Source organism: Symphalangus syndactylus, chromosome 14 (assembly GCF_028878055.3).
Source record: "Symphalangus syndactylus isolate Jambi chromosome 14, NHGRI_mSymSyn1-v2.1_pri, whole genome shotgun sequence".
In the NCBI taxonomy this organism is placed as follows: domain Eukaryota; kingdom Metazoa; phylum Chordata; class Mammalia; order Primates; family Hylobatidae; genus Symphalangus; species Symphalangus syndactylus.
In genome coordinates, this window is record NC_072436.2 from 107,301,029 (window position 1) to 107,323,172 (window position 22,144).

A 22,144-nucleotide genomic window follows, 5' to 3' on the forward strand; every position below is an offset into this window, starting at 1 on the left:
TTTCTTTGTTTTATTTTCTTTTTTCTTTTCTTTTTTTTTTTCTTGAGACTAAGTCTTGCTCAGTTGACCAGGCTGGAGTGCAGTGCAAGATCTCAGCTCACTGCAACCTCCGCCTCCTGGGTTCAAGTGATTGTCCTGCCTCAGCCTCCCGAGTAACTGGGATTACAGGCGTGCACCACCACGCCTGGCTAATTTTGATATTTTCAGTAGAGACGGGGTTTCACCATGTTGGTCAGGCTGATCTTGAACTCCTGACCTTGTGATCTGCCTGCCTCGGCCTCCCAAAGTGCTGGGATTACAGGCATGAGCCACTGTGCCCGGCCTTTTTTATTTTTTTTTTTTTTTTTGAGACAGAGTCTTGCTCTGTCGCCCAGGCTGGAGTGCAGTGGCGTGATTTCAGCTCACTGCAACCTCTGTCTCCCAGGTTCAAGCGATTCTCTTGTCTCAGCCTCCCGAGTAGCTAGGACTACAGGTGCACACCACCACGCTCAGCTAATTTTTGTATTTTTTAATAGAGATGAGTTTTCACCACATTGTCAAGGCTGGTCTCAGACTCCTAGCCTCAGGTGATCCACCTACCTCAGCCTCCCAAAGTGCTGGGATTACAGGTGTGAGCCACCATGCCTGGCATATATCTCCTTTATTCTAACATAGAAAATCTGGGTTTCTAACAGCATTAACACAGTTTCTTTTCCTTCCTTCCTTCCTTCCTTCCTTCCTTCCTTCCTTCCTTCCTTCCTTCCTCCCTCCCTCCCTCCCTCCCTCCCTCCCTTCCCCTCCCCTCCCCTCCTCTCCCCTCCCCTCCGCTTCTTTCTTTCTTTCTTTCTTTCTTTCTTTCTTTCTTTCTTTCTTTCTTTCTTCCTTCCTTCCTTCCTTCCTTCCTTCCTTCCTTCCTTCCTTCCTTTCTTTCTCTCTCTCTCTCTCTCTTTCTTTCTTTCTTTTTGAGTCAAGGTCTGGTTGTATCACCCATGCTGGAGTGCAGTGGCATAATCTTGGCTCACTGCAAGCTCTACCTCCTGGGCTCAAGCCATCCTTCCACCTCAGCCTCCTAAGTAGCTGGGACTACAGGCATGCACCAGCAAGCCTGGCTAGTTTTTGTATTTTTTTATAGAGACAAGGTTTCGCCAGTTTGACAAGATCTCAAACTCGTGAGCTCAAACAATCCACCCACCTTGGCCTCCCAAAGTTCTGAGATTACAGGTGTGAGCCACCGTGCTCGGCCAATTTCTTATTTTCTTTATCCTATATTACAAAGATAATCATTTCTTTTTAATAATTTACAAAGAAAAGAGGTTTAAAAGTTCAAGATTGGGACCAGGCACGGTGGCTCATGCCTGTAATCCTAGCACTCTGGCAGGTGGAAGCAGGTGGATAATTTGAGGTCAGGAGTTCACAACCAGCCTGGCCACCATGGTGAAACCCCATCTCTACTAAAAATACAAAAAATTAGCTGAGTGTGGTGGCAGGCGCCTGTAATCCCAGCTACCTGGGAGGCTGAGGCAGGAGAATTGCTTGAACCCAGGAGGCAGAGGTTGCAGTGAGCCAAGATCGTGCCACTGCACTCCAGCCTGGGCGACAGAGCAAGACTCCATCTCGAAAAAGAAAAAAAATTAGTTCAAGATTGGGCAGCTGGATTTGGTGACGGCACTGGGCTGTGTCCACTCATGGTGGATAGCAGAGAGGGAGCAGGCACGTGCAGAGACCATGTGGTGAGAGAGGAAGCAAGAGATGGCAAGAACCTGACGGCTTCAATGTCACAGTGCTAATATAATCACTACCTATAAGACAACTGAGTACAGGTGAGGATTTCATTGTGGTTCTCTTTCATGGTAGTTCTTTTGTCCTTAGGGTAAAGCCCACTAGAGATATATAATATCTGATATAATACAATCAAAGTGCTATTTTTTTTTTTTTTTGGAGACAGAGTTTCGCTCTGTTATGCAGGCTGGAGTACAGTGGCACAATCTCGGCTCACTGCAACCTCTGCCTCCTGGGTTCAAGCAGTTCTCCTGCGTCAGCCTCCTGGGTAGCTAGGATTACATATGTGTGCCACCACTCCCGGCTCATTTGGCCAGGCTGGTCTCGAACTCCTGGCCTCCAAAGTGCTGGGATTATAGGCGTGAGCCACTGTGCCCAGCTCAAAATGCTTTTTTTTTTCTTTTTTTGAGATGGAGTCTCGCTCTGTTGCCCAGGCTGGAGTGCAGTGGCATGATCTCGGCTCACTGCAACCTCTGCCTCCTGGGTTCAAGCAATTCTCATGCATCAGCCTCCCGGGTAGCTAGGATTACAGTTGGCCAGGTGGTCTCGAACTCCTGGCCTCCCAAAGTGCTGGGATTACAGGCATGAGCCATTGTGCCTGGCTCAAAATGCTATTTTTGTTTTTTGAGACAGAGTCTCGCTCTGTCGCCCAGGCTGGAGTGCAGTGGCGTGATCTCAGCTCACTGCAACCTCCATCTCCTGGGTTCAAGCGATTCTTCTGCCTCAGCCTCCCAGGAAGCTGGGATTACAGGCACGCATCACCACACCTGGCTAATTTTTGTATTTTTAGTAGAGACAGGGTTTCACCATATTGGCCAGGCTGGTCTCAAACACCTGACCTCATGATCTGCCCACTTCGGCTTCCCAGAGTAATGGGATTACAGGCTTGAGCCACCGTGCCCAGCCTCAAAATGCTATTTTAAAGTCACTTCCTGGGAACTCAATGGCAGAACACATGGACACATAGAGGGGAACAACATACACTGGGGCCTTTTGGAGGGTGGAGGGTGGGAGGACGGAGAGGATCAGGAAAAATAACTAATGGGTACTAGGCTTAATGCTTAGGTGATGAAATAATCTGTACAACAAACCCCCATGACACAGGTTCACCTATGTAACAAACCTGCACTTGTACCCCTGAACTTCAAATGAAAGTTTAAAAAAAAAAAAGAAGAGGCTGGGTGCAGTGGCTCACACCTGCAATCCCAGCACTTTGGGAGGCCAAGGCGGGCAGATCACCTGAGTTCAGGAGTTCGAGACCAGCCTGGCTGACATGGTGAAACCCTGTCCCTACTAAAATTACGAAAAAAATTTGCCGGGCATGGCGATGCATGCCGGTGATCCCAGCTATGTCGGGAGGCTGAGGCACGAGAATTTCTTGAACCCAGGAGGCAGAGATTGCAATAAGCCGAGATTGTGCCACTGCACTCCAGCCTGGGCGACAGAGTGAGACTCTGTCTGGAAAAAAAAAAAAAAAAAAAAAAGGAAAGTCACTTCCAATAATCCTTCTTAGTGTGGTTATGCCAAGTTGGCATATACTCAGGGTTTTTTACTTTTAATTTTTTTTATTTTAAGGGATTGGTCTTTTTGTCTTTGATTTTACTTTGTAATTGTGTAAAATATTTACATTTACCAAATAGAAACTCTGAAACAAGACACACTCAGAGAAGCTGAGCTTCCACCCCTCCATCACCAGTCTCCCTCCTCTTACCCCGTAAATACCCATGTTGGCTTTATTATTTCATCGTTTTTCTTTGAAAATATGAACAAACACATACAAACCACAGGTATATTGAGAAGGTAGGTAGCATGCTTTGCATTCAAAGTTCTGATCCTTGAATACTGGTGCGATCTTGGCTCACTGCAACCTCTGCCTCCTGGGTTTAAGCGATTCTTCTGCCTCAGCCTCTTGAGCAGCTGGGATTTTAGGCATCCATGCCTGGCTAATTTTTGTGTTTTTAGTAGAGACGGAGTTTTGCCATGATGGCCAGGCTGGTCTGGAACTCCTGACCTCAGCCCGCCTCGGCCTCCCAAGGTGTTAGGATTACAGGTGTGAGCCACCGTGCCCGGCGTTCTCATTTCTTTCTTTTATTATTATTATTATTTTCTTTCTTTCTTTCTTTCTTTCTTTCTTTCTTTCTTTCTTTCTTTCTTTCTTTCTTTCTTTCTTTCTTTCATTCCTTTTCTTTGTGACAGGAGTCTCGCTCTGTCACGCAGGCCGGAGTGCAAACCTCTGCCTCCTGTGTTCAAAGGATTCTCCTGCCTCAGCCTCCCAAGTAGCTGAGACTACAGGTGTGTGCCACCACGCCCGGCTAATTTTTTGTATTTTTAGTAGATACAGGGTTTCACTGTGTTAGCCAGGATGGTCTGGATCTCCTGACCTCGTGATCTGCCCGTCTCAGCCTCCCAAAGTGCTGGGATTACAGGCGTGAGCCACCGCGCCCGGCCTCATTTCTTTATATTGCTGCGTAGTACTCTTCTGTGTGGCTGTGCCATAGATTATTCAACCAGTTCCTTCTTGGTGGATGTTTGAGTTTCTTGTGCTTTGCTATCACTAGTAGTGCTGCAGTGAAAAACCTTGTGTGTCTGTGATCTGGGGAATGGATTCCTGGTTCCCCTCAGGGGATTTTAAATCCTAACTTATGGTACATATTACACAGGAGAGGTTCGTGGTGCTCTGGGATTTCATAACAGGGTCTCTGCCCTATCAGAGTAGTCACTGACAGCTTTTCTTGAAGAGGAGCTGGTGGTCACGCTGAGATCTGAAGGAAAAATAGGAGGTGATTAGATGAAGAGAGGAAGAAGCAGGCAGTAGCATGTGTTAAGGCTCCGCTACCAGAGTGAGCCTAATACATTCGAGTAACTGATAGAAAGCTGGTGAGGCTGCAGCTTAGGAAGTCAGGGAAGGATGGAGGGGACCATGTCTTTGCCTGGGTTGGGGTCAGTGGAGATGAAAAGAAGTAGATGGCCAGGTGCAGTGGCTCATGCCTGTAATCCCAGCACTTTGGGAGGCCGAGACAGGTGGATCACCTGAGGTCGGGAGTTCGAGACCAGCCTGACCAACATGGAGAAACCCTGTCTCTACTAAAAATACAAAATTAGCTGGGTGTGGTGGCGCATGCCTGTAATCCCAGCTACTCGGGAGGCTGAGGCAGGTGCTTGAACCCTGGAGGCAGAGTTTGCAGTGAGCCGATCACACCATTGCACTCCAGCCTGGGCAACAAGAGCGAAACCCTGTCTCAAAAAAAAAAAAAAAAAAGAGAAGTAGATGAATTGGGGTGACCAGCATGGGCAAAATGCACAGAACTTGGTGACTTTATTAGTTGGGATACTGGTTCAGCTGCCATTCTGAAGACTTAAAATAACTGGTTTAAACAAGAAAGGATTGTTTCCCTTTTTTTTTTTTTTTTAAAGACAGTTTCTTGCTCTGTTGCCCAGACTAAAGTGCAGTAGCGTGATCACAGCTCACTGCAGCCTCAGTCTCCTAGGCTCAAATGATTCCCCTGCCTCAGCCTCCCGAGCAGCTGAGACTATAGGCGCCCACCACCAAGCCCGGCTAATTTTTGTATTTTTTGTAGAGACGGGATTTTGCCATGTTGGCCAGGCTGGTCTCGAACTCCTGGCCTCAAGTCATCTGCCTGCCTCGGCCTCCCAAAGTGCTGGGATTACAGGCGTGAGCCACCACACCCGGCCTCTGTTTCCCTTTAACATAGAGTCAGTCCTGGTATAAATAAGTGTCCCAGCTCTGGTTTGGCTATTCCAAGGCATCAGGGACCCAGGCTCCTCCTACCTTGTTGCTCCATTATCCCTAAACGATTGTCTTTGCTCTTATTGTCCAAATCAGATGGTCACCCTCTCCTGCACTCCAACTACCAGGAAGGAGAAAGGAGAAGGGACGCTAATGATGGAGGTAGACCTGCCCATTCCCTTAATGACACATCCAGGGAGCTGCGCAGGTCACTTTTGCGCACATCCTATTGGCCAGAATTTAACCCCTTGGCCACACCTATATACAAGGGAGGCTGGGAAATGTGGTCTTATTTCTGGGTAGCTGTGCCCAGCTATGTATTGGAAGTCCTATTGCTTTGGAAGAAGGGGAGAGTTGATATTGGGGTGCAGAGTAGTCTGTGCTGTACCCTGTGAGGCTTTGGGAAAGGTGGAGGGTGGGAGAGGGCAGTGGTATGGAGGATAACTTCTTTTTTTTTTTTTTTTTTTTTTTTTTGAGACAGAGTCTCGCTCTGTCGCCCAGGTTGGAGTGCAGTGGCGCGATCTCGGCTCACTGCAAGCTCTGCCTCCCGGGTGCATGCCATTCTCCTGCCTCAGCCTCCCAAGTAGCTGGGACTACAGGCCCCCGCCACCACGCCCGGCTAATTTTTTTGTATTTTTAGTAGAGACGGGGTTTCACTGTGTTAGCCAGGATGGTCTGGATCTCCTGACCTCGTGATCCACCCGCCTTGGCCTCCCAAAGTGCTGGGATTACAGGCGTGAGTCACTGCGCCCAGTGGTAAGGAGGATATCTTGCTCCTTGGCTTTGAGCCTGTGTGGGTGGAGGTGTCATTTGCCCAGGCAGGGGGCACAGAAGGGCTCTTTCTTTTTTGTCTTTTTTTTTTTTTTTTTTTTTTTTTTTTTTGAGACAGAGTCTCCCTCTGTGGGCCAGACTGGAGTGCAGTGCTGGGATCTTGGCTCACTGCAGCCTCTGCCCCCTGGGTTTAAGAGATTCTCCTGCCTCAGCTTCCAGAGCAGCTGGAATTACAGGCATGGGCCACCAAGCCTGGCTAATTTTTTTGGTATTTTTAGTAGAGAGGGGCTTTTGCTATGTTGGCCAGGCTGGTCTCGAACTCCTAACCTTAGGTGATCTGACTGCCTCAGCCTCCCAAAGTGCTGGGATTACAGGTATGAGCCACCATGCCTGGCCAGGGCTGTCTCTTCCTAACTCTGCACCATATGGTTTCACAGGAAATCTGGCCTTTGTGCACGATGAAGGGAGCAGAGTTCAGGATGTTGGGGAAACTGAGGCTGAGGGATGCTCCAGTTTCAGCTGATTGGAAAGACAGGGTGAGCCCAAACTGTTCCTCGAGAAAACAACTGCAAGACCCGCCCAAACTGGACCTACTCTGTTGATAACAGAAGGTCAAGTTCCCTGGCAGATATAACTGAGCCAACACAGCAAGTCAGGTATCCCGGAGATGCACAGTTGGAAAAGCTTTGATGTCTATCAACACCCAGAACTAGTGATTCCTCCCTGCAAAACCAAGAAGTCCAGGACATGCCCAGAACTTGAGCACCAGAACTGTTTCAGAAGCAAGGGGTCCATTGGCTAGGAAGATATGGGGTTATGCTTTGCCTCAACAGGCTCAGTGCAGTGGCTCATGCATGTAATCCCAGCACTTTGGGAGGCCAAAGCGGGTGAATCACTTGAGTCCAGGAGTTAGAGACCAGCCTGGCCAACATGGTGAAACCCCGTCTCTGCTAAAAATACAAAAATTAACTGGCTGTGATGGTTCGCACCTATAATTCCAGCTACCTGGGAGGCTGAGGCGGGGAATCACTTGAAGCCTGGAGGCAGAGGTTGCAGTGAGCCGAGATCACATCACTGCACTCCATCCTGGGTGACAAAACGAGATTCTGTCTTGAAAATAGATAGATAGACAGACAGATAGAGAGATAGACAGATAAAAATAAAATTCTGCCCTTGGCCTCTAGGGGGCCATGCTGGCCTGCTGAGAAGTCAGGGTGTTTTTATCTTACTTGAGTGCTGTGGGTTATTGGAATTCCTCTATTGGCTAGCTTGCTTCTGGCACCCACATCACCTGTGCATGGCCTGCTTTCTCCTGCTGATCGTGCTCATCTGGAGCCCGCGGGCCGTTCTGCCCCCAACGCAGTCTGTCCATCTGTCCGTTTGTCCTTCCATCAGCATTGCTCCCTTGTTCCAGCTCTCTTTACTCTCTGAAAGGGGCTCCTGGGAATGGGGGTCAGGCAGGAGGCTGTACATGCCAGTATGGGGTCTTTACCCTTCCCTGCCTCCCCTCCCCTCTCTTTTTCTTTCTTTCTTTGAGACAGGGTCTCCCTCTGTCGCCTAAGCTGGAGTGCAATGGCATAATCACGGCTCACAGCAGCCTCGACCTCCTGGGCTCAAGTGACTCTCCTGCCCCAGCCTCCCATGTGGCAGATACTACAGGTATGCACCGCAATGCTTGGCTGATATTTTTTTTAAATAGAGATGGGTTTCCTTATGTTTCCCAAGCTGGTCTTGAACTCCTGGGCTCAAGCGATCCTCCCACCTCAGCCTCCCCAAATTCTGAGATTACGGGAGTCAGCCACTGCTCCCGGCCTGGTATCATTGACTGTGTTCTGTCTCCTCCACACACGGGACCTTATTCCTGGCCACCCACAGCAAACCAGCTCTCTCCTCTCCCTGGGCTTGGCTTCCTTCCTTCCTGGCAGCGTCTTTGCCAGTGTGCGGGTTTGAAAACAGCCGAACATGAGGAGGGGTGGTGTAGACTGACAGGGGCTCACTCAAACTTGAGGAGAAGCCAAGCTGGGGCTGAGTTTGGAATGCATGCCATGGTTACAGATGACGTCATTCTGCCGTTTAGCTGTGACTCAGCAATTAGGATCAGATTTCCTGTCCCGAGGGTTGTCCTTGTGACCTGCCAGATGGATGGTCATCACCCCCATACCAGCATCGAGTGAGAAGACCTCAAGCCAGGGCCTGCACAAGGGTGGCTGCAGCCGTGATAAAGGGGCAGTGATTTGCAGAGCCTTGGGCTGCCTCTCTGCTGCAGGGACTGTGGCAAATCGAAGAGGAAACCTTCTAGAGCCCTGCGTCACGTGCACTTCTTGGCACTTGTGAAATATTTCGTAATCCCAATTGCGTAGGTAACTCCAGTTCTGCTGCCCACTGTCCATGTGACCTCGGTGAAGTCACTTCATCTCTGAGCTTCAGTTTCCCAGGCTGCAGGACAAGTATCAGGGCGAGAACCCCTTCATTCGTTTGTTCATTCACTGACTTACACACTCAATCACGCCACAAACATGTGTTGAGCAACTACTATGTGCTGGATGCTGTGCTAAGCCCTGCGGATCCAGCCATGAATGCCTAATAAGGACCCAGCCCTGGCAGAGTGGACCTCCCTTTCTACTGAGAGGACAGTCAACAAACAAGGTTATCTACGTCAACATATTGTTGGCCGGGTGCGGTGGCTCACACCTGTAATCTCAGCACTTTGGGAGGCTAAGGCAGGTGGATCGCTTGAGCCAGGAGTTCAAGACCAGCCTGGGCAACATGGTGAAACCACGTCTCTGCAAAAAATAAAAAAATTAGCCAGGCATGGTGGCTCTTGCCTGTACTCCCAGCTACTTGGGGGGCTGAGAGGGTAGGCTCTCTTGAGCCCAGGAGGCAGAGGCCCTGGTTAATTTTTGTGTTTTTAGTAGAGACGGGGTTTCACCATGTTGGCCAGGCTGGTCTTGAACTCCTGACCTCAAGTGATCCACCCTCCTCGGCCTCCCAAAGTGCTGGGATTACAGGCATGAGCCACTGCACGTGGCCTATAAAGATTATTTTAAGATGAATCTTTTTTCTTTGCCCAGACTTTGAATGTCCTTTTCTCTCTGTTGCATTTTTTTCTTTTTTTAAAAAAATCTTTCTTCCAAAGTTTTATTGTGAAACTGTCCAAATATAAAGAAAAGTTGAAAGAACTATACAGTGAATACCTATGTATACATCACCCAGATAACATTTTGTCCTATTTGTCCATCCATCCATCCATCCATCCATCCAACCATGCATACATCTCACCCACTCACCCATCCTTCCCTCCTTCTAACCATCCATCCATCCATCTACCACTCACCCATTTATCCTTCCCTCCCTCTAATCATTCATCCATCTACCCATCTATCCATGCCCCATCTATCCCTCCCTCCCTCTAACCACCCATCCATCAATTTATCCATCCATCTATCCATCCCTCCCTCTCTCCCTCTAACCATTCATCCATCTACCCATCCATCCATCTACCCATCCATTTATTCATCCATCCATCCCTGCCTCTGACCATCCGTGCATCCATTCCTGTCTCCCTCTAACCATCCCTCTAACCTCTACGCATTTGTTTATTCATCCATCCATCCATCCATTCATCCCTCTGTCCCTCTCTCTACCTAACCGTTCACCCATCCATGCATCACTCTACACATCTTACTTTTTGGATGCATTTCACAATAAGTTGTTGACGTCAGTACCCATTTCCTTGAACACTTTGTTATGCACTTAAATAACTAAAGTTTACTAACCAGAATATTTTTTCAATGCAAAAAAAAAAAAATACACAGGTTACAAAGGTAGCCAGCTATGTATATCTAAAATGAGATTGTGGAATTAAAAATACTTGTTATTCCGGTTGGACTTCTGCTAATACTAACGTGAGAATTGCTCTATTAGGAATTAAAGTTAGATGCTAAATTTCCAGGGTTTTTTTTTTTTTTTTTTTTTTTTTTTGAGACAGAGTCTTGCTCTGTCGGACCAGGCTGGAGTGCAGTGGCATGATCTCAGCTCACTGCATCCTCCACCTCCTGGGTTCAAATGATTCTCCTGCCTCAGCCTCCTGAGTAGGTGGAATTACAGATAAGCATCACCATGCCCAGCTAATTTTTGTATTTTTAGTAGAGACTGGGTTTCATCATGTTGGTCAGGCTGGTCTTGAACTCCTGACCTCGTGATCCACCTGCCTCAACCTGCCAAAGTGCTGGGATTATAGGCATGAGCCACCATGCCCAACCCCAGTGTATTTTTTTCCTCTGAATTTGAGGACACCTACTCAGTTCCTATCTCATAAAACTCAAAGAAATCATGCTATTACCATTTGAAGGCAACCACTATCATCAATGGGAAATACTGAGCACTTGTTATGTGCATTATCTCATTTAATCATCACCCCAAACCTATTGGGAAGTGGACTATTACTGTTCCTATCTTACAGTTGAAAAAACTGAGGCCAAGACGTGATGTGATGTACTCAGATTCCTGGCTGGCAGGTGACAGAGCTGGGCTAATCATATATATATTTTTTTGTGTGGAAAGGTCTCACTCTGTCACCCAGACTAGAATGCAGTGGCACAATCATGGCTCACGGAAGCCTCAAACTCCTAGGGTCAAGTGATGCTCCCACCTCAGCCTCTGGAGTAGCTGCGACTACAGGCACCACCAGCATGCCTGGCTAATTTTTTAACTTTTTTGTTGAGACAGGAGCTCCTTATGTTGCCCAGGCTGGTCTTGAACTCCTGGGCTCAAGTGATCCTCCCACCTCAGCTGAGATTATAGGCGTGAGCCACTGCATGCAGCCTATGCTGTGAATAGCAGGCTTGTCCACGTGCTGTGTGCCCCTCATAGGCAGGCACTGTGCTGAGTCCTTGGTGGGTTGTTTCATTTGCTCCTCACAGCAGTTTCATCAGGCCATAGGTGAGCCCAGGTCCCCAGCTGCCAGCAGCAGAAACAGACCTGGCTGATGTAAGCAGAAGAAGAATTTATAGAAAGAGAATTGAGTAGTTCTGCCCCTGCACTGAAGATGGGATAGGGAGTGAGCCACCAATGAATGCCCGGAATTGTACCGCTCTACTGGGGCTCCATTCCCAGACTGCAGCCCTGGACCCACGGCAGCCACACTGGCCCAAAGAGATGGGCGTTCCTGCCACCTACTGTGAGGCCCCTTCTCCACTTCTCTGTGGTGCTAGTGATACAGGAGATAGAAAGAAATTATTTAGGCAGACCAGGTGCGGTGGCCCACGCCTATAATCATAGCACTTTGGGAGGCCGAGGTGGGCGAATCATCTGAGATCAGGAGTTTGAGACCAGCCCGGCCAACATGGTGAAACCCCATCTCTACTAAAAATACAAAAATTAGCTGGGCTCACTTTTACAGATGAGCACACTGGTGGTGCGTGCCTGTAATCCTAGCTACCCAGGAGGCTGAGGCAGGAGAATCACTGGAACCCAGGAGGTGGAGGCTGCCGTGAGCTGAGATTGTGCCCCTGCACTCCAGCCTGGGCAACAGAGCTAGACTCCATCTCAAAAAAAAAAAAAAAAAAAAAAAGGAAAAAAATTCTTTAGGCAGATAGTAAGGGCAACAGGGTCCTCGGCGGAATTTCCCTTTCAATAAAAAGTAGCCTCCACATCATTTCTTTTCTGACAAAGAGCAGCCTGGAAAATCGAGCTGCAGACACAGATAAGCAAGCTGGAAGCTTGCACAGGTGAATGCCGGCAGCTGTGCCAATAGGAAAGGGCTGCCTGAAGGCCGGGTGTATTCAACATGGGGGCTCTATTTTCCCTTTTCTTTGTCACCGTGTGTACAGTAAAGGAACAGGCAACATTGGCGTTGGCCAGGTAGAGAGCTCATCTGCATAATAAAAGATTAGGGTAGGGTAGCCAGCTTCTTCATGCACTATGCAAACGGCACACCTATTCCTAACCAGTTCTTCACGTGCTATGCAAATAGCACACCTGGTCCGACCAATCTTCGTGCCCTATGTAAATCAGACTCTGCCTTCTCAAGCTCATCTATAAAACCTGCATTCCACTGCGGAAGCAGCAATCCATTTTCTCTGGGACCCCTCTCTGCGCAGAGAGCTCTTCTCTTTCTTTCGCCTATTAAACTTCTGCTCTTAACCTCACTCTGGTGTGCCCTCATCCTAGTTTTGCATGGCTGTGAGACAACACATTTCGGGTATTTACCCCAGACAATGAGGCTGCTTCACTAGCACCCATTCCATCTGGATCAGGCACACCTGATTGCCCCAGCCTGGCTCCAAGGAGGCTGGAGAATTGCAAGCCTTCTAAGGAGGGAAATTTCTCCATGCTTGGGATGGAGCTCAGAGCGTGCGTAGCCCCACACAATGTTCATGCCCAGTACAGATGGCGGTTCTTCTCACCCCGTTTTACAGATGAGCAGACTGAGCCCTGGGGAGGAAAAATAACCCAGCCTGTGATGACCCTAGTGTTTTGTTCTTCCAGACCCTCCAGCCACCTCTCCTGTAAATGCCTCGTGTCTTTGTGCTACCCAGAGCCCGAGTCTGGCCCCATGTGCCCGTGTGGGTGCGGAACCCTGCTGCCTGCAACACAGGTCTTGGAGGAGTCAAAAAGGTACTGGGAGTGTGGCTTAAAAATGCTCCGTATGTCCCACAGAGGAAAGCTTTTAATCGACATGGTCTGGGCTGAGGCGCTGATGAAAAAAAGGGTCCCTCTGGAGATGCTGGCCCAGAGGAGGGGAGACAGGTGGGAGCTGTTGCAGTTCAGGCGTTTTTCTTCCCCTTGGTCACAGAGACAGATATGGGGTCAGAGGCTACTGGGGCCCAGGGTCTCATTTCCTCCTTGAAGTGGGCACTTTGGGGATATCTGCAGTCAGGCGGACAGAAACTGGCCTGTGTGTGAGCCGGTGTATTATAACCCGAGAGGTGACAAAGGAGCCTGTTGAAGGATGTGGAAGGCTTCTTGTCCCCATGGCCACTCCCAGGTGTGTCCTGGACAAAGGTGAGCCAGGGTGGAGGGCATAAGGGAGGGGAGAGGGAGAGGAAGCACTGGAACCATCATGAACAAGTCCAGGGGTTGGCTCTGGCTGGAGGGCTGGTTGCAGACATCGCCCCAGCATTGATTGGTATCTACATGCGTGCATGCGTGTGTGTCTGTGCAAGCATTTGCACAATCACTGTGGGTGCATCTGTCTTTATACTCTGAATGTGCATTTGTGTATCTGTGTAACCATCTAATAGATTCTTTTGCCCACCGCCCAGATAGAGCCGATTTATCATGACTGGGGAATTTGCAAGGGAGAAAGAGTTTAATTCTCGCAGAGCTGGCTGAATAGGAGACTGGAGTTTATTTTATTTTAATTTAATTTTATTTATTTTATTTTATTTTATTATCTTTGAGATGGAGTCTCACTGTGATGCCCAGGCTGGAGTGCAATGGCGTGATCTCAGCTCTCTGCAACCTCCGCTTCCCGGGTTCAAGCGATTCTCCTGCCTCAGCCTCCCAAATAGCTGGGATTATAGGTGCCCACCACCATACCCAGCTAATTTTTGCATTTTTAGTAGAGACAGGGTTTCACCGTGTTGGCCAGGCTGGTCCTGAACTCCTGACGTCAAGTGATCCGCCACCTTGGCCTCCCAAAGTGCTGGGATTACAGACGTTAGCCACCATGCCTGGCAGAGACCAGAGTTTTATGACTCAAGTCAGTCTCCCTGAAAATTCATAGGCTTGGGTTTTTCAAGGATTGTTTGGCTGGCCAGGGAATGGGTGCTGCTGATTGGTTGGGGATGCAATCAAAGGGTTATGGAAAATGGTCCTCATGTGCACTGAGTCCTCAGTGGATCATCAGAAATGCAAAAACCTGAGAAGACATTTCAAAAAGCTGATCTTAGATTCTACAATAGTGATGTTATCTGCAGGGGCAATAGGGGAAGTTGCAAATCTTGTGGCCTCTGGAATAATGGCTGGTAATCATGTATGTCTATACCTTAGCAGAATTTAGCTTTCTCTCATTCCTTAGCTTCGTAACCTGGTGGCCTTTTGTTAGCTTCACAAAGGCGGTTGAGTTTTGGGGAAGGGAATCATTATCATTAAACTATACACTAAAAACAAAAGTAGCACTTAAACTATAAACTAAATGTTCCCCAGAGTTAGTTTGGCCCAAGTCCAGGAAGGATGAAGAGCAGTTTGGAGGTGAAAGGCAAGATGGGGGTTGGTTAGATCAGATCTCCTTCACTGTCACAATTTTCTGTTATAATTTTTGCAAAGATGGTCTCACCTGTGTGCATGTGTGTATAAGTGCCTGTGTCTCTGCACATGTGTATTCATGTCTGTGTGTCTATTTGCATGTGAGTTGTTGAGGTTCTGTATATCCCTCTGCATGTGTCTGTGTATTGCTAAGTGGCCTTACACAGGTCTGCGTGTATGATGCCACTAATCACAGCAAACACATATGTGGCACTTCCTGTGTTCCAGGGTTTGAGTGCTACCCATGCATGAACTCAGTTAATCCTCACAGCAACCCTTTCAGGTGGGTACTACTGTTACCAGAAAGAGGTCCCGATCCAGACTCCAAGAGAGGTTCTTGGGTCTCATGCAGGAAAGAATTCAGGGCAAGTCTGTAAAGTGAAAGCAAGTTTATTAGGAAAGAAAAGGAATAAAGAAAGGCCACTGCATAGACTGAGCAGCCCTACGCGAGGGCTGCTGGTTGCCCATTTTTAAGGTTATTTCTTGACTATATGCTGAACGAGGGGTGGATTATTCATGCCTCGCCTTTTTGGACCATATAGGGTAACTTCCTGATGTTGCCATGGCATTTGTAAACTGTCATGACGCTGGTGGGAGTGTGGCAGTGAAGAAGACCAGAGGTCACTCTCGTTGCCATCTTGGTTTTGGTGAGTTTTGGCCAGCTTCTTTACTGCAACCTGTTTTATTAGCAAAGTATTTAGATCTGTATCTTGTGTTGACCTTTTATCTCATCCCGTGACTTAGAATGCCTAACAGTCTGGGAATGGAGCCCAGTAGGTCTCAGCCTCATTTTACCCAGCCCCTATTCAAGATGGACTTGCTCTGGTTCAAACCCCTCTGACACTACTATTTGCAAATGAGGTGAGGGAGGCACAGAGAGGTTGAGTAACTTGACTGAGGTTGCCGAGCTGAGATTGGAACCCTGGCTGGCTTGCTCCAAGACAATACTCAGGCTAGGCTACTTCTCTGTTCAGATGGCCCTGGGCTGCCCCAGGTCCATGTGGATGGGTGCACCCCTGGGAACATGTCTACCCATCTTGCCTCCAGCATGATGTGTGCCTGTGTGGCCAGTCATGTCTCTGGTTCCTGTGTGCACGTGTGCTGGGGGATGCACTTATGTGTATGCGGGGGTGACGGGGCTAGAGAGACCCCCTTTCCCAGGCCCCAAAGTAGGGCCTCCAAGAGGGTATCATGGGTGCAGGATCCCAGGCCGTCCTTTCCTATCTGAGACAGCAAATCTCTGGAGTGGCTGCCAGCTCAGCCCTCCCAGCCCCGGGCCTCAGAGCTGGCGTTTGTTTCCTTCACTAGGAGGCTCGGAGCAGGGTGGGCCTCTGTGGAAATTCCTGTGGAATTCCAGGCATTCGGCAGAAGAAGAAGGACGAGGAGGCAGCACACGGAAAACTCTGACCCATGCGGGGGCTGAGGGCACCGCATAGTCATGTGCATGGGGGCTGGACTCTGCTCTCAGAGCCAGCAGAGCCAGTGGTGTTTGCAGAACCGAAAGAAGGGCCTGGGTGGCGTCTACCTTGGGCCTGGGGTCCAGCCAGCAGCTCTTCCCCTGGCTCTGGCTTCGTGGGGCTTCCTCCAGACGGGGCCAAGGGATCCCACGTGCCAGGGAGCCCAGGCCAGAAAGCCCGCAGGGGCCGGCTGGCAGTGATCTGCTCTGGGCCCACAGAGTCAGGGGTAGCTGTTTGTTCTGAGCTGGGACCTGCGGGAGCTTCCCTGGGCTGCTTCCTCCTTTGTCAACAGGGTTTCCAGCAGAGAGTGGAGCATAGTAGCCCTCTCTGTCCCTCTCTCTCTCTCTATCATCTTGGTGCCTCCTTCACCTTCTCTCCAGTGTTCAGCCAATCGTCCTCACCTTTCTCAGCCCATGTGGGGAGTCGCCAGCAGATTGCCTAATCGTGTTCCCCACCACAGCTGTAGTGACTTGATAATGACCCCTCCCCTGAAAGACATATCCACGTCCTAACTCCCAGCACTTGTGAAGGTGACCTGATTTGAAAATAGGGTCTTTGTGAGGCCGGGCACAGTGGCTCACGCCTGTAATCCCAGCATTTTTGGAGGCCGAGGCAGGTGGATCACGAGGTCAGGAGATCAAGACCATGCTGGTTAACACGGTGAAACCCCATCTCTCCTAAAAACACCAAAAAATTAGCCGGGCATGGTGGTGCACACCTGTAATCCCAGCTACTCAGGAGGCTGAGGCAGGAGAATAGCTTGAAGCAGGGAGGCGGAGGTTGCAGTGAGCTGAGATTGTGCCATTGCACTCCATCCTGTAGACAGAGCAAGACTCCGTCTCAACAAAAAAAAAGAAAAGAAAAGAAAATAGGGTCTTTGCAGATGTCATCAAGTTGAGAATCTCGAGATGAGATCATCCTGGATTTAGGGTGGGTTCTAAACCCAATGACAGGTGTCCATGTAAGAAAAACGTGGAGCTTTAAGCCACAGACACAGGGGAGAGAAGGCAGCTATGTGGTGACTCGGCACCATGGCTCACACCTGCAATCCCAGCACTTTGGGAGGTTGAGGAGGGTGAATCCTTTGAGCCCAGGAATTCGCAACCAGACTGGGCAACGTAGTGAAGCCCCGTCTCTACCAAAAATACGAAAAAATTAGCCAGCTGTGGTGGCGTGTGCCTGTAGTCGTGGCTACTTAGAAGGCTGAGGATCACCTAAGCTCAGGAGGTTGTGGCCGTAGTGAGCTATGTTCACGCCACTGCACTCCAGTCTGGGCGATAGAGTGAGACCCTGTCTCAAAAAAAAAAAAAAGATCATGTGCAGAGTGATGCACGCCCCAGCCCCAGGATGCCTGGAGCCACCAGAAGCTCAAAGAAGCAAGAGAGGACCCTCCCTAGATCCTCCAGGGGGAGGTGGTCCTGATGACCAACAGGGACTTCCGTGTGCCTGGAGCAGGCGGGGCACAGGAGGAGGGTCGTGTGGTTTGCAGTGAGGCCCAAGAGGTGTCCCCGCCAGAGCAGGGCCTGTGGGAGGCTGGGGTTTGTCATCAGGGCTTTAGGACATCATTGGCGAGTTTGAAGCACTTTCAAAGTAGCACTGTGGCCAAGGCCAAGGCCAGACTGCGGGCACCTCCTGCCAAGTTGCTCCTCAGAGAGGACCCAGCTTTGTGCCCCAAACCAATCGATCAGTCATGCCAGTTGGGGGTACTTTTCCATCCATAGGGGCTGAGGCTAGGAGGGGAAGTTGGGGAAGCCAGAACTCCCAAACACAGAGGTTTGGAGCCACCCCAACGCCAGGGGTCTGGTTCCTATCTGGACTCTCATGACCTCCGTTCTTTCGGGGTCCTGTGTGCCCGCCTCGCACTGGATGAGAAGGAGCAAAACCTGACCCAGATAGAAGTGCACTGAGTGCCCGTGGGTGCTGGAATGAGTCCAGGAAGGCACCTGAACCCCTTCTCTTCCCTCCCCAACACCTGGCGACTGATGTTCAATCTCTCACTATAGCGGCCAGGCCTGTGACACTTGGAGATGTTTGCAAAGCCATGATTCGTTGAGCACTTGCCATGCACCAGGCTATGGGGTGAAGAATGCCTACCACATGGCCATGTTAATCCGTGCCGCACTCCATGAGCTGTGCACCCCTGGAGCTCCACGCGGGAGACTCGAGTCAACCCAGAATCAAGATTCGAAACCTGCTGCCTCTGCCTCCGAAGCCCTGGGCCCTCCAGCACTGAGCTCAGCGGTGTCTCTTTAATTCTTCCCACCCCAGCTGCAACCAGTCCATGAGTTCCTTCCCCAAACGCAGGTGTGCAGCCAAGAAGAGGAAGGAAGGAGCCGGCTGCTTCAAGTGTGGCCGCTGACTGCTCACAGCTGTGTTTCCCACCCCTCACGCACCCTTCTTGGCAGCCCACAGGGACCGACTGGCTGAGGACAGGTCCTCAGCAGGGCCCCCTTGCTTACTGGCGGGACTGACTCAGAAAACTCACGCTTCAGGCCTGCCTTGGGATCAGGCCTCCAGCTGGGACCTGTCTGCTGTTCTTCCTCTTGCACCTTGTCTCCTTACTCCCCTCTTCCGAGAACCCTCACTTACAGAAAACCACATGCACCCACATCTCCATCGCAGGCTCTGCTTATAGGGAACCTCAACTAGGATGAGGTCATGTCTGACTTCCCGGCTGAGTGCCTTCCCCAAAGTCCTCATGTCCTGCAGACAGAGCCTCCTTCCCTGCGCCCAGCCTTCTGAGCCTTCCTCATCTGATGCCTGTTAAGCTCCCTTTGCTGCTGAGGTCCTGGGTGCCAGCCCAGCACTCGGTAAGAGGGGGCAAGTCTGAGTGCCGTGGCTCATGCCTGTAATCCCAGCACTTTGGAAGGGTGAGGCAGGAGGATTACTTGAGGCCAGGAGTTCAAGGCCAGCCTGGGCAACATAGTGAGATGCCAGTCTCTAAAAAAACTAAAATAGGCTGGGAGCGGTGGCTCACGCCTATAATCCCAGCACTTTGGGAGGCCAAGGCAGGCAGATCACTTGAGGTCAGGAGTTTGAGACCAGCCTGGCCAACATGGTGAAACCCCGTCTCTACTAAAATACAAAAATTAGCTGGGCATGGTGGTATGTGCCTGAAATCCCAGCTACTAGGGATGCTGAGGCAGGAGAATCACTGGAACCCAGGAGGTGGAGGTTGCAGTGAGCTGAGAACAGGCCACCGTACTCCAGCCTGGATGACAGAGCAAGACTCAGTTTAAAAAAAAAAAAAAAAAAGAAAAGAAAAGAAAAAATATTAGCCAGCCATGGTGGCACACACCTGTAATCCCAGCTACTTGGAGGCTGAGGCGGGAAGATCCCTTGACCCTAGGAGTTTGAGGCTGCAGTGAGCTATGATGGTGCCACTGCACTCCAGCCTGGGCAACAGAGCAAGATCTTGACTAAAAGAAACAAAAAAGTAAAAAAATAGAAAGGGTCAAGACCAACTTTGTCTTTTGCCTTTCATTGGATACTTTCGGTAAAAGCAAGATCTCTGGATGTCTCCTTGTGCACTGAGAGCATCTACTGGGTGTTGATCTGGGTTGGGCGTTCTGCAAAGCATTTACTTGGAACTCTAGAAAGAGTTCCCAGGACTCTTAGCTGGAAGAGAAAGGAGAGGAGAAACGCAAACATGGAAAATCTGGGGCGGCCCCAAGTTTAGCGAGTTATCTGGGGCCCCACCAACCTCAGCGCTGGTTGGGGCTGGGATGAGTCATGGCTGTTGGGCAGGATTAACTGCTTGAGAAATGAGCCGGGTCTTATTTGGGTATTGATTCATTACAACAGAATGGGAAATATTTTTCCCTTCCTGTGAATCTTTCAAGGAGCAACTGTGTCTTTGTGTTCTGCAGGACTGTGCTTGTCTTGGGCCAATGGAGAATCACAGGCCTTGTTTTTTTTTTTTTTTTTTTTTTTGACAGAGTCTTACTCTGTCGCTCAGGCTGGAGTGCAGTGACGCAATCTTACTGCAACCTCCGCCTCCTGGGTTCAAATGATTTTCCTGCCTCAGCCTCCCGAGTAGCTGGGACTACAGGTGTGTGCTACCACCCTCGGCTAATTTTTGTATTTTTATTTATTTTTTGAGATGGAGTCTTGCTCTGTTACCCAGGCTGGAGCACAGTGGCACAGTCTCGGCTCACTGCAACCTCTGCCTCCCGGGTTCAAGCCATTCTCCTGCGTCAGCTTCCAGAGCAGCTGGGGCTACAGGCGTGCACCACCACACCTGGCTAATTTTTGTATTTTTAGTAGAGATGGGGTTTCACCATGTTGGCCAGGCTGGTCTCGAACTGCTGACCTCAGGTGATCTGCCCACCTCCACCTTCCAAAATGCTGGGATTACAGGCATGAGCCACCGCACCCAGGCCTTGTATTTTTTTAAGTCAAATACATTAGTCAGGATGAATAGCAGAATGCTGCAAAAACCAGAATCCCACTGGAATTGGTTTATGCCATTACAGAATGTATTGTGTCACTGGGAAGTGGGGAGGGCAAGAGCTTCAGGCCTGGCTGGATCCAGAAGCTCAGACCATGCTGTCAGGGATCTGTCTTCAACTCCAAGCCTGGCTGTTCTCCATGTTGGCTTCATTCTCCAGTGGGCTTGCTCTACCTGCTGGCAAAGATGGTGCTGGGCAGCTCCGGGTTTCCATCTTACCAGCCTTGTAAAGAATTCGTCTTGTTCAAGGAGCTCCAGCAAGGGTCTTGGGGTTGATCGTCATTGGCTTGGCTTGGGTCACATGCCCATTACTGGAGCAATCACTGAGGCTCAGGAGATGCTGGGTGGCCACTGGCCAGCCTTGGTCATGTGCATGACACAGCCCCTGGCGCTAGGAAGGAGGGACACATCTGCAGCAAAGGTAAGAGAGGCCATCTACACCCGGGTTCCTAGGGGGATGGGATCAGACTGGAAGAAGCTTGTTTAGCCAGGCGTGGTGGTGCGTGCCTGTAGTCTCAGCCACTTGGGAGGCTGAGGTGGGAGGATCACCTGAGCCCGGGAGGTAGAGGCTGCAGTGAGCCAAGATTGTGCCACTGCACTCCAGCTTGGGTTAAAGAGCAAACCCTGTCTCAAAAACAAAAAGAAGCTTGGCAGGGGGTGTCTGGGAAGGTAGGCATTTGAGAGGCAAGGGCTTTCCCCCTGTAGCAAGGGGGTTTCAGATCCCAATTTCATCCGGCTTAAAGAACTGAAGTTTCCATGGAAGAGTAAAGATACTGAAATGTAAGATGCATGAACAAATCAAGAGTGGAGAGGCCTTTTGTAGTTGACTTAGAACCATGCTTTGGGTGATGCATTAGGTCAGTGTTCAGGGCAACACCTTTCTGCATTAAAGTAGGAAACAGAAACATTTTGGATTTTAAAAATAAATTGTCAGCCGGGCGTGGTGCCTCATGCCTGTAATCCCAGCACTTTGGGAGGCTGAGGGGGGCGGATCACTTGAGGTCAGGAGTTTGAGACCAGCCTGGTCAACATGGTAAAACCCATCCCTACTAAAAATGCCAAAAAAAAAAAAAAAAAAAAAAAAAAAGCTGGGTGTGGTGGCAGGTGCCTGTAATCCCAGCTACTCAGGAGGCTGAGACAGGAGAATCGCTTGAACCCAGAAGGTGAAGGCTGCAGTGAACTGAGATCGCACCACCGAACTCCAGTCTGGGTGAAAAGAGCAAAACTCCAACTCCAAAAAAAAAAAATGGTTTTGTCCAGGTGCAGTGACTCACGCCTGCAGATCCCAGCACTTTGGGAGGCCAAGGTCAAGGGATCCCTTGAGCCCAGGAGTTCGAGACCAGCCTGGGCAACATGGCAAAACTCCATCTCTACAAAAAATACAGAACAATTAGCCGGATGTGGTAGTGTGCACCTGTAGTTCCATCTACATGGGATGCTGAGGCAGGAGGATCACTGGAGCCCAGGGGGTCAAGGTTGAGGTGAACAGCTCCAGCCCAGGCGATAGAGTGAGACTGTCTCAAAAAAAAAAAAAAAAAAAAAAAAAAGGCCGGGTGCGGTGGCTCACACCTGTAATCCCATCACTTTGGGAGGCCGAGGCGGGTGGATCACAAGGTCAGGATATCGAGACCATCCTAGCTAACACAGTGAAACCCCGTCTCTACTAAAAATACAGAAACAAATTTAGCCAGGCATGGTGGTGGGTGCCTG

At 49.8% G+C, this 22,144-nt stretch overlaps 1 protein-coding gene across 2 annotated transcripts in view; it reads left to right on the top strand.

The window, feature by feature from the left end:
* Positions 1-19,448, top strand: part of LOC129462633 (serine/threonine-protein kinase Nek4-like) — a 39,128-nt gene extending 19,680 nt beyond the window's left edge. Inside the window, exons 3-6 of one of the 2 annotated variants that reach the window (XR_010115781.1) lie at positions 7,819-7,936; positions 12,767-12,895; positions 15,070-15,174; positions 17,988-19,448. Coding sequence is in view for 1 of the 2 variants with exons in the window: in XM_063618248.1 (XP_063474318.1) it covers positions 7,819-7,936; positions 12,767-12,895; positions 15,070-15,074 (252 nt within the window). In the remaining variant the exon portion in view is untranslated. Of the gene's footprint in view, positions 1-7,818; positions 7,937-12,766; positions 12,896-15,069; positions 15,574-17,987 lie in introns of those variants that run through there. The other variant, XM_063618248.1, reaches the window with a different exon arrangement.
* The last annotated feature ends 2,696 nt before the right edge of the window (positions 19,449-22,144 follow it).